The 12353-nt window shown below is 44.9% G+C and overlaps 1 protein-coding gene across 3 annotated transcripts in view; it reads right to left on the minus strand.

The window, feature by feature from the left end:
• The window catches only part of NPSR1 (neuropeptide S receptor 1), a 153321-nt gene that overhangs the window by 13033 nt on the left and 127935 nt on the right, over window positions 1-12353 (minus strand). For all 3 annotated transcript variants that reach the window (XM_072598863.1, XM_072598861.1, XM_072598862.1), the window contains one exon: window positions 2048-2124. In XM_072598863.1, the coding sequence (XP_072454964.1) occupies window positions 2048-2124 (77 nt within the window). The remainder of the gene's footprint in view (window positions 1-2047; window positions 2125-12353) is intronic.

The raw sequence follows: 12353 nt of genomic DNA on the forward strand, positions 1-12353 counted from the left end.
TGCAGTCACCAGCCTCACTATCTCCTCTGGAGCCATCCGGGCCAAGAGTTGAGATGGAGATCAGGACCGGTAAGAGAAATAGTACTTGCTTTGCAGGGTTGTGACATGGATTAAATTAAGTAGTATAAGTGAAATGTTTATACTGTATAAATGTAGGCCCTCAGAGAGTCATAGGATCACAGATTGAAGCTAGAAAGGACCCAGGAGCCAGCCAATTCAATCCGTCTATTGTACAGTGGTGGAAATGGGTCCAGAGAGTTAAAGTTACTGAACTACAGTCATACAGCAGCATCAGAGGGAGAATGTGGATTCAGATCTTTCTGAATCCCAAATCAGTCAGTAAGCACTTCTCAAGCACCCACTATGTGCCAGTCACTGTGCTAACCACTGGGGATAGAGAGGTGAAAGACAGTTCTAAACCCAGCATTCCCACTGCTACACTATGCTATTAGGTTGGCAAAAATTCTTTGGGACTTGAAAACCATTGGTTTCCCTATAATTTCTCCTTTGAGGTCCCCCAGGTGTCTACCTCTTACCAGAAAATCAATACTTGGAATCAGAAAAATCTGGACTGAAACCCTATCTCAGACATCTACTACGAAGTCATTGCTTTGTGCCTCAGTTTCCTCATTTGAAGAATGAGGACTCGATGGTTCCTAAGGTCTCTTCTAGGGTTAAATCTACGATTCTAAGACTTTGGTTCACATCCTGCTTGGACACTTAATATATGGATAGCAATAGTAAGTCACTTAACCAAAGAGTTTCAGAGACAGAACCTCAGCCATCACTCAGGTCAACTCCTAGTCTCCAAGGAATCTCCTTTACACAATACCAAACACACACCCACACCTACTACCTTTAGGGAAAGCCCATCCCACTGTGGGAGAACTCCTGTCTCAGGGTCTTTTTCTTACTTCAATCATAAATGTACTTCTCACTAGCTTTTATTTACTCCTCTTGGCTCTGCCCTCTGGAGACATGTAGAATGACAACATGCTCTTCCATTAAATGACTATCAACCATACCAGCCCCCACCAAGCCTTCTCTCTTCCAGGTTAAACTCAGTTTTCTCATCTGTAATATGGGGATGGTGATAACATCTACAATTCCTACCTCATGGGGCCGATTGTGAGCCTCAAACAAGGACTTGCTGAGCTCTTTGCCAACTTCCAAGTTCTGCCTCCCAATCAATGTTTAAGCTAGATGAGCCCTCCCTTGATCAATGTTGTGTCACTGATGGAAAGGACTAGTGGAATCAAGGCTAAAATAGCCTTAATGTAGGATAAAAATAGGATATAATTATGTGGAGGTGTTCTTGAAAATCCATTCTTAAGGAGAGATCTTCCTCTGAGGAGGAAAAGCAGAATGTTGTGTTTGCTGCCTGCCCACAGCAATGTTTGACAGGTTCACAAACCTTTTGATCCCAGAGCACCTTGCTTCATGGGGCGAGGAGCAGGGGGTGGACAGAAGACAGACACTGATGGCATTAGATGGCAGGTCTCCTTCATTCCCCAGCCTCCTTGTATAGGCAGCAGCAGAGGGAGGGCCAAGGACTGCCTTCTAGAGTGCTGCAGGGAGGGTTGATGTGGATATTTTATTGTCTGGGGGTCCAAATAAGGCAAGGTTGTTTGTTCATTTGTTTGTTTGTTTCCAGCACAAGGTCCCTTTCCTTGGCTCAACTCTCACTGAGCCATGCTTGCCTTGAAGGAGATGTGATCTCATTGATCTCCAGATGGAGAAACACCTTTCACCTAAGGAGATCAGCTGTGACTTAAGAGACCTAGAGAAGTGCAGGATCTTGAGAAGGTAAATGACTTTCCCAGGGTCTCACAGCTAACATTACAGGCAAGATCTGAAGTCAGGCCTTCCTATGCTGTCTCTTTAAGGGGAAGTCATCTGTAGAAAGAAGTGGCTTCGCTGACTGATGACATCACTGAAGTGTCTTTGACTTCAGAGATGCCCAATTTCCCACATCCTACAGGAAAACTTATCAAACAAATAAAAGAAATTGAGAATTTTGAATGTGGTGCTAGGACTGGAGACTTACCAGAACAATCAGAGATGATCCTATCATGGGCTTTGCTCTTTATCCAGATGGTTCGAATCACGATGAAGTAAATAACACTGGAGAGAGAGAGAGACAGAGAGAGAGACACACAGAGAGACAGAGAGACAGAGACAGAGAGACAGAGAGAAAAAGAGAAAGAAGGAGGGAGAGAGAGACAAACAGAGAAAAGGGGAGACAGACAGAGACAGAGAAGAGGAGGAGAGACAGAAACAGAGAGAGACAAGATTGGGAGAAAAGAAGGAGGAGGGGAGAGAAGGGTAAGGGAGAGAAAAAGCAAAACATAGTGAGTGTCTCTGAGTATTTTGGGTGAGTTCTAGGCTTTGAAACTGCTGCATCTGAAGTTAAAAGCTCTATCCCCCACAATCATTTCTAGGACCACCTTCCGCATTCACTGTCTCATATGGAGCTGATGGAAGAGCTCCATGGAAGCAGGGCTTGTGTTGACTGGGGCTGACAGGGTACTAACAGTTTCTAAAGGTTTTGACCCAGCCTCAAAATGCACAATTCTCTCAAAGGCTGTGCTTTTGAGCTTCTGCTCTCTTTTCTTTGGGAGGGAGTCAGGGGCCTCAAACAGAGACTCCCTAAGACCCCTGGCTTGTCTCTTTTAAGAGTTCCTGCTCCATTACTCTGAGTCTGGCCGTTCTAAAATCCCTCCACAGTTCAAGACTGAGAAAACATGCAGCAGTTTCTATGATTCTCAGCTCTGCATCAGTCTTCCTCAAGGCTGAAGACTTTATTTCCAGACAAATGGAGTCAAGAGTCACAGGATTAGAGTCAGGAGGGACCAGGGAGATGGTCCAGTCTTGACTCTTTGGGGTTATCTATTCCAACCTTCTTATTTTACATATGAGGCCCAGAAAAGTGCAGTGACTTGCCCAAGGACACAGAGGTAACAGAACAAATCCAAGATCCATCTCCACAACCTCTGGCTCCATTTCCAGCCTCCTTCCCCTGCACCATGAGATACTGGCAGCTCTAATGAGCATTTGAAAATTGTCGGCAACAGTGTTGGGCCCAGAGCTGACGAGTAGGAAGGAGTGAGCTGGGCCTCTGGGGTGGTTCCATGCTTCCCATGAAAGTCAAAGCCCATTTATTTAATGCCAACATTCTACCCATAGTATGGCATTGGACACAGAATGCCAGGGTCTCTGGAGAATGAAGTATAAAAGTCACCCATAAGGCAATGTGGCAGTACAGATTGGGGGTGGCCAGGCTGAACCATGTACCCAATAAGTTGAGTGTGGACAGAGTCCTAGGAATTATGTAATATAGACCATGGTGGGGAGGGGTACAGGAAGACAGAAATAGTGCCTTTGTGACCTCTAGGAATTTACCTTTCAACGATACCACTAAGTATAAAGTCATTTATAGATGACAATTGGACTTGGAGCTAGGGAGACCTGAGTTTGAATCCTGCTTCAGCCACTTCCTTGCTTGTGATTCTGGGCAAGTTACTTAGCCTTTGTCTGTCTCAGTTTTCTTAGGATTGAAATGAGGGGGTGGGACTCCATAGCCTCTGAATTTTCTTCCAGTTCAGCGAATTTACCAATCCACGATTTTCTGTTTATGTTACTGCTCTAAAAAGATGTGACTCATACCCTTTGTCTCTCCATCTAGCTCTCCACCCTTCTCTCCTTTCTCTCTCTGTCTTAGAACCTATTAAATAATCATGGTTTTAAAGGTGGCCTCAGTCACTTACTAATGGTATGAGCCTGGGCAAGTCACTTCACCCTGTTTGCCTCAGTTTCCTCATCTGTAAAATAAGTTGGAGAAGGAAATGGCAAACCACTCCTGTATCTTTGCCAAGAAAACTCCAAATGGGGTCACAGAGTCGATATGTCTGAAAGCAACTGAACACCACCATCACAAATCGTAAGGGGCAAGGGGGTCTGTGCAGCTGGTGGGACTGGGCAGGGCCTCATGGAGGCAGAGGCATTGGAGCAAGCTGGGATGGAAACCCAGGGTCCTAAGAGGTGGAGGGGAGAAGGGGGAGCCCTGGGGACCTGCCCGGCCTGTGCAAAAGTCAGAAATGCAAACGAATTGAAATGCTTCCCTCTGAATGGGGAAACCGGCTTGCTTCCTCTTCTTGGAGGAGTTCTAGGTCGCAGGTCTGATAGGAAAAGTCTGCAATGTCATGGAATCATACGATTCCGAGAGCTGGAAGGGACCTTGGCCAATCAGCAAACTTGATTTTCCTCTTTGCCCGAGTTTCAGGGGGTGAAGCTGACAAGTCTCTTCAGTCTTTGTGAAAATAGATGCTTCTGCCAAGCTCTGCTACATGGAGACTTTTTGTGAGAGCTGATCTATGGGATGGGAATATTTTCTGTTAGCTCTGAGGTGAAACATCACTATGAAGAAGCCCATAGGAGGCACCGGAGCTGCCTTTCATTCTCTTCAGAACACAGACAATGCTCCCTGGAGGCCCACGCGCTTCGTGCTATCGCTAAAGACAACTAAGTCTCCTGCTTATCTGCAAGTGGAGTGATGCCACGCTATCGACAATTTTACAAACAATTCTCTTGTTTTATTTGGACAGCTTATTTTGGGAAAGTTAAGGTCGATTAGCCATATGCCAACTTTTAGGATCATAGATCTGGAGATAGGAGGGACCTCAGAAGTTGCCCACTTCAAATTCCCTCATTTTACAGATGAGAAAACTGAGGCAAAATGATGACTTGTTCCAAGTCCCACAGGTAAGAACTGGTAAAGGCTACTGACTCTCAATTTGGCATTCTTTCCACTGCCCCTGTTGCTGCCCAGAACAAGAGATCTGGAGCTGGAAAGGGTCCTCAGAGGACATCTGAACTGAAGCCTTGGGATTTGCTTAAGATCACTGAAATGGAAACCCCAGAGGCAGGATTCAGACCCTGATCCTCTGATTCCCAAGTCAGATCTCTTTTCAGTGTCTGAGGAAACCGAGGCCCAGATTCATGAAGGGCCATGTAAGGGACAGTAAATGGTAGAGCTGGAATCTGATAAAGTGTTCTTACTCTGGGACCAAGGTTCTGTCTCCTGCATTGGTGCCTCCACTTCAATGTCTATTCACAAAAATGTTATTCATGCTTCTTTAAAAGATAAAAAGGAAAGATCATGTAAAATCTTGTCATGCATGGTGGAGTGGGTGGAAACAAACATTTTTTTGCTTTGTGGGAATGATAGAAAAGCATTTTTTTTCTCCAGAAGTTTTCTATTCTCTCCTCACTCAGGTCTTCACATCTCTAGGGAAGAGAGAAGCCAAACTAGGCCTTGGCAAATAAATGTACAGAAGACAGGGCATAATGACCTATGTCCTGTTAATCCAGAAGAACGTCCAAAAGGGAATGGACCATGGGAGAGTTTGTCAGGTGGTTGCTCTGTCTCCACTATCCTGGCTCTAGGGACCAGCTGTTCAGCTGTCATCTCAAAAGGAATTGGTAGTAAACAAAAACTCCCCTTCATTTTCTAAGGAAAAGATGAAAAACCTCTGGCTCATGGGATGGATGTGGTCCCAAGGATATTTCAATCACTCCAGTAGGGCACGAATCTGCTAAATTATCAAATGAGATTATATCTGTGAAGTATTTGGCACAGTGCCTAGCTATAGGGTTGTTAGAGATTTTATTATTATTCAGTAGTGTAGTAGTAGTAGTAGTAGCAGCAGCAGTAGTAATAGAGTAGTAGTAGTAGTAGTAGTAGTAGTAGTAGTAGTAGTAGTAGTAGTAGTAGTAGTAGTAGTAGTAGTAGTAGTAGTAGTAGTGGAATTCTCCCTCTTTCTGTCAAGAGCAGAGCAAGTAATCATTTTCTGACTTACCTCAGTGATAATTGCTTCCTTCCAGCTGAAATAGGAGGGACATAACTCTAGGAACAGTGAGGTGATGGTCACATTGCCCAAAGGTCTTGTCAGATCTTGGCTAAAGTATTATTTTCAGTTGTAGCCACCACAAGTCAGGAAGGACACCAGTGGGCTAGAGAAGGTCCAAAAGGGGTGACCAAGTTAGGGAAGTGTCTTGAATCCCTTACGTAAGAGTCCCATATGGAGAAATGGAGAATGTTTAACTTGGGGAAGAGGTGACTTGGGGAACATGACAGCTATCTTCAAGTATCTCAAAGGATTAGACTTGTTTCCCTGCCCCCTGAGTCAGAACCAGGAGCAATGGTGGAGGTTAGAAGGAGATCCATTTAGGTTTGATAAAACTTCTTCACAATTAAAGCTGACCCTAAGTGGGAAGGCTTTGCTGGAGAGGTAGTCTGTGGAGGTCTTCAAGTAGACACTGGATTGTCACTCATCAGGTCAGTTATAAGGATTCCTTTGGTTTATGGGTTGGACTAAATGACCTCCAAGGGCCCTTCCAACTTGGAGGCTGTGATGCTGGAGTCCTCCTGCACACTGTCCCAGTCAGCCATCGTGGGAATAACTGGATTGTTTCTGGGCACCGTAGTCTAAGAACCTAGATTAACTGGCAGACTTCCAGGAGAATACAGTTGCTATTGTATCAATAGGTCCATGCCATATGAGGATCCACTGAAGGAACTGAGACTGTTTCCCTTGGGGACAGGAGAGCTATCTTCATCTGTGTGAAAGGTTTGTGGAAGACATGTTCTACCTAGCCTCCGAGGGCAGAAACAGGAGGGATGGGTGGAAGCCATGAAGAGGTATATTGGTGTTGATACCAGGAAAAACTACCTAACTAGAGAGGTCTTTAACCAGTCATTCCACAAGCATTCATTAAAGCACCTACTGTGTGCCTCCACCTGAGCTGGGCACTGGGGATACAAAGACAAAGACGAAGCAGTCCTTGTCCTCTGGAATTTCCATTCTGTGAGGTGAGAGTACTGCCATCTACCTCGGAGAGGCCCCAGGGAAGAAGGGTCCCCCAATAGAGGGTCATGGGGCAAGGGCCAAAGGACCATATGTCAAGCAGGTGTGTGATAGAGGGGATTCTTTTTCAGGTATAGGCTGGACCAGACAGCTGTGGGGGCCCATCTCTTCACAATCAATGCTTTAGCTTCTCAGAATCCAGGTTCTGAGCTGTACCAAGCAAAGGCTCTGCTCCTATCACAAAGAACAGACAAATGGTTCCCTCAAGACTGTGATCTCCCTGAAGGCACAACTGGTGTCTTGTACTGTTCCCTCATCTCTCCTTTATCCCTTAGCACAGTGCTGAGTACTTGTGTTTGACAAATGTTCGTTAGGAATAGGGACCTTTTATAATAGAAAATGACCTTTCAGATCACCTAGTCCCTGGGTATCTTAACATGTGAGCCTTGAACTTTCTATCTGACCCTGTAATACCCAAGATTTTCTGGAAAAATGCAAATAAAACCCAAGCCTAGTGGCCCTTCTACTATTCTTTACTGTCAACTTGGGAACTGAGTTTTAAAAAAAATACTGTATAGTTTGAACCATTTATCAATAAAACTCATATGGCCCCTCAGATATAAAGATTTCTTTTGAGACTTGGTCACCATCCATTTCTTATCAAGATGGTTTTCTTTCCACCTGACCCTTGGGGCCTTGAATCTCAGGTCCTGGGCACAGCTCTGCCCCATTTTCCAAGGCTGCCCCTGATCAGTGCCATCAGAATTGCCTTGCCATGGCCTGCTGCTCCTAGATGCATACCCTTTCAGAGTCAGGCCTAGATCTGGGATGCAGCAAAATGAAGAGAAAATGGATGCCATACGCAAGGGAAGTCACTAACAAAAACTACAAGTGCTGCCGCACTTTCTTCCGCAGCTTCTGGAAGACATTTGGAAAAGAGAAGAAAATACAAAAAGAGAAGTCCATAATATTTGATGATAAAAGAAGTGGGTGTGCACCTCACTTAGGTGGATGCCACAAGTCCGCCAGGACTTGCCTGCCCTTCTTTGGTTTTGCAAAATGTCTCAAACAATTCAAGGAAGTTCGAACACAAGAAGGAAGTGGACAACGCCCTTCACAATCTCACTGTAACCTGGTCTTTGGAGAAGAGGCTCACCTTCCTTGCCTCCATCAACAGCAACAGCTGGGCAACTGCCACCCACTGACTGTTAAGTTCATTAGTCTTGGAAGAGGCATCCTCCCCTCCCCCACTCAGAGGATCGATTCTACTTGTGTACTATCCCCTTCCTCCCCACCCCCCCCAAGTCCTTTAGAGAAGGATCACTAGCAACTGCCACCTAGGGGGCAGGCAAGTTAGCCCAGCTGGATGGGAAAAGGAGACAGGCATGTCAGACTACTGCCGCCACTTCAGTCATCACGTCCCCTCATACTCTGATGGCAAACCCTCCAGGACTCTGAGCCCAAGAACCTTAGAAATAGTCTTTTCCTCTAGACCCCTGACCCTGCCTGCCTCCAGAACAGATGCTTTAGTAGGTTCCTCGAAGGGGTCATTTCTTGGGAGGACAACATTCCTTCACCCCCACCAGCACCACCAGCAGCTGACTAACTGAAGAGCCTTGGGAGTGCATCTCCCAGAATACTCTGTTTCTGGCCCCTCCAGGCATCATGCTGGGGTGAGAGCCTTGTGGAGATGCAGCCTGGCAACTCCTTTGGGTACCACAGCCATAGCTAGTGCAGACCCCCCAAAGAATGTTCTCATGGACAAAGGTACCTTCCAGTGTTTCAACTACAGAAACTGATGTTTTTATCAGTGCAAATGTCACTAAAGAAGAGGCCTGACCATCTGCTTTGGTGTTGTGCCCCAGGGACCATGAGGCTTTTCCAAGGCTGAAACTCCTTCATGTTTTAACTCCTTCGTTGGTATATGAGATGCTTTAGAGCAGGGACTGTCTCCTTTTTCTGTCACCAGGGCTTAGCACAGTATTGTTCCCATAATAAGCAATCATTAAATGCTCATTCATTCATTCCCTCATTCTCTCATTCATTCATTCATTTATTCAATACTTTTATAACATCCTAACAGTTCAGATCTGTGTAGTGCTCTAAGTTGGAGAAGTTTTTTCCAGGTACTTTGTGCTCAATTGCATCTCATTAGATCCTTCCTTGTTCCTTCCTTCCTTCTACTTCTCTCCCATCTTCCAAGGATTTTAAAGTCCGCTAGCATCTTCTCAAGGGATTTGAAAGCAGTGTCAGCTTTGAAAACAGGGGACACAGTGCTAGACCTGGGGTCTAGCAGACTTGAGTTTAAAACTTGCTCCATACACTTATTAGCTGTATAATCTTGGGCAAGTCACTTGACCTCTGCCTACCTTAGTTTTCTCATCTGTAAAATGGTAATAGCACCCATTCCCCAGGGTCATTGTAAAAATCAAATGAGATTAAAAAAAGGATCAAATGAGACCATGTGTATAAAGTCCTTTGCAAACCTTAAAACCTTGAAGTACTATATGAGTTATTAATATTAATTATTATACTACGTATTATTATTAATATCATCATTAACAATTATGTAGAGTTGTGGTAAGGCCATTTTGATGCTTTTTGGTGACTTTAGTCTTGGAGCCTCCAGAAAAACAGTGATTTCATCATTGCCCCAACCTCCCCCAAGCGACAGATGCTAAGCCCTCTGCTGAAGATTGTGGTCCACTGGTGCTTCCTTCCCCAGTGACCACATTGAAGGTGGAAACATCTCTGCACCTTTCGCTGACTAGTCCTCAGAAGAGGCCCATGATGGGCCCTGAATTTAAGCCTTCTCTGATTGCAGAATAAGTCACAGCTTGCATCCCACTGTTAAAGCCCTGGAAAGCAACTGGTGCCCTCCCTGCCACCAAGGGGTTGGCCATCAGAGGATAACTTTGGTGGAGATACTTTTTAGTTGCTCTAGTGAAAAAAAAAATGAATCTGGTGAAGATGTGGGTAGAAAGAGCCCTGGATTCTGCATTGTAGATCCTGGGTTGAAATCCTGCTGTGCAGTCCGACTCCATACTTTCCAAAGTCCCTTCTGGCCTGAAATCTGTGATCCTGGAATCCTTCAGGAGGTAGAGACCAACTGGCAGGGTTTGGTGATCATTTGTGTAGTAAGAGGACTCATGCAATCCCAGTCCCCTGTGGAGGAGTGTATGGTTTTTGTCTAGAAAGTAGCTCCATCCATAGAAGTTAGAATTGGGCCCGGTGCTATGGAGCTATTTTCAGCAAACTTTTTGATTGATCACTTCCTGGCTCCCCAGGGGAAACTAAGCAGCTGGTCCCACGTGCGCTGTGTCCATTCATGCGCAATAATGGTGATTAGTTGTTTTTCTGGGTCACCATCATCCCCCAGTCTCTCCTGAATCTCCTTGGCAGAGCTCTTTAATTACTTCTGGAGTGAGTACCTGGTGTAATTGCTTGACTTCAGTCTTGGCTGTTTTCTTGGTACCTAATTGATTTCTCGTTCTCCCATAGCTTGGATCCTGGGGAGGCAGCAGCCGAGGCATGAGGCACCTTGGGCCAACAATTGAGAATTAATAAGAGGGAAAAGGAAAGCAAGCTTGTCAGATGACATCAATTTGTGATTTCAGAAAAAAAAAAAAACCCAAGCCAAACCAAACCAGACTGTGTTGTATTAAATGAGAGCTAAGATTAGGGAGGGTGGGAGGGAGGGAGAGCAGGGCAGCAGACAGAGGACAGCACCAAGCAGACCAAACAAAAAATGATTTTCCAAACCAGACTGGGGATTTAAATTGTGTGTGTGTGTGTGTGTGTGTGTGTGTGCATGCACATGAGTGTGCATACATACAAAATTCCTGTCCCACCATCAATCACATGGACACCAATTGTTTCCTGATCTTGCAGATGCCAGGGCCTCCCCTTCACAATGTTCTTATGCTGTTGTTGTGTAGACATAGATGGACCTGTCAGTGTCAGTCTGCTCCTGAGGACTGTGAGCTCCTTGAGGGTAGGGACTATCATTTCACTTTTCTCTTTGTGCCCCCGATGGCCAGCATGGTGCCTGGCATGTGATAGGAATGACTGAAAAAAGACTGATTGTTAGCCTCTATCTGTCTCAGTTTTCTCATCTGTAATATGGGGGACAGTAGCAGCATCTACTTCCCAGGATTGTTGTGAGGATAAAATGGAATAATATTTGTAAAGTATTTTGAAAACTTTGAAGTGCTATGTAATTTTTTGTTCAGTTGTTTCAATTGTGTCCAATTCTTTGTGGTTTGGCTTTGGAAATTTTAAGGCAAAGATAATGGAGTGATTTTCCATTTCCTTCTCCAGCTCATTTTACAAATGGGGAAACTGAGGCAAACAGAGTTAAGTGACTTGCCTAGGGTCACATAGAAAGTGTCTGAGGTCAGAGTTGAACTCAGGTCTTCCTGATTCCAGGTCCAGCACTCTATCCACCCTGGCTGCCCTCACAAGAATGCTAGTTATATTATATTTTCTTCCTTCCTTCCTTCTTTCCTCCCTCCCTTTCTCCCTCTTTCTTTCTGTAACAAAGTGAATGGAGTGTTAGTCCTGGAGTCAGGAACACTCAAGTTCCAATCCTGCCTCAGACACTTGCTAGTTGCATGATCCTGGGTAAGTGACAATCTTGGCCTGTTTTCCCATTTCTAAAATGGGCGTCATAACAGCACTTACCTCACAGAGTTGTGAGGATTGAATGAGATAATATCTATAAAGCCTTAACACAGTGTCTGGCACCATACAGTAGGTGCTTAAGAAATGCCAATTTCCTTCATATCTATCCATCTATATATCTATCTCTTCTGACTTGTCTCCCCTCATTCCAGTACCATCACCACACACACACACGTGTATATAAATAGATATATAGACATAGACATGTACACATATATGTGTGTATGAATATGTATGTATATATATACATACATACATATATATGTATATATAGTTTTTTCTGTGACTTTTAAGAGGATGAAGAGGAGAACGATTAGACAAACCAAACCCTGGCATTGCTGCCCCTGTTTCCTACTTGACTCAAGGTCCCAAGCCTTCTCTTACCTTTCAGAAATGCTCTCAAGCCATCAAGAGCAGCACATATGAAAGGTTTTCTATATTGAAAACAAAGACAATTCCCCCTCCTCCTCCAGTGCTCCCCACACCTTCTCCTGAACCAAAGCACAACATCTGCTCAATGGTAAATTATGCTCAGCAAAGCTGGCAAGATGTAAGGCAGCTAAAATGTTGACAGTTATTCCCTAAGCTTGGGCTGTGGCCAGGGGAGCCCCTGCCAGCCCTCTCTAGCCTGCCTAAACCTGGGATTAAAGTTGATCCTAGTCCCAGCTGGTTGCAGGGGTCCAATGGTAGAGAGGTAGATGGAAATGCTGCTGTCCAGGGTACTGAGCCAGGACTGACTGTCAGAAATGAAGACAAAGGCTGGCTAATGAATGGATTCAGAGGGAAAGAACCATTAAAAGTACA

This window comes from Notamacropus eugenii, chromosome 3 (assembly GCF_028372415.1).
Source record: "Notamacropus eugenii isolate mMacEug1 chromosome 3, mMacEug1.pri_v2, whole genome shotgun sequence".
In the NCBI taxonomy this organism is placed as follows: domain Eukaryota; kingdom Metazoa; phylum Chordata; class Mammalia; order Diprotodontia; family Macropodidae; genus Notamacropus; species Notamacropus eugenii.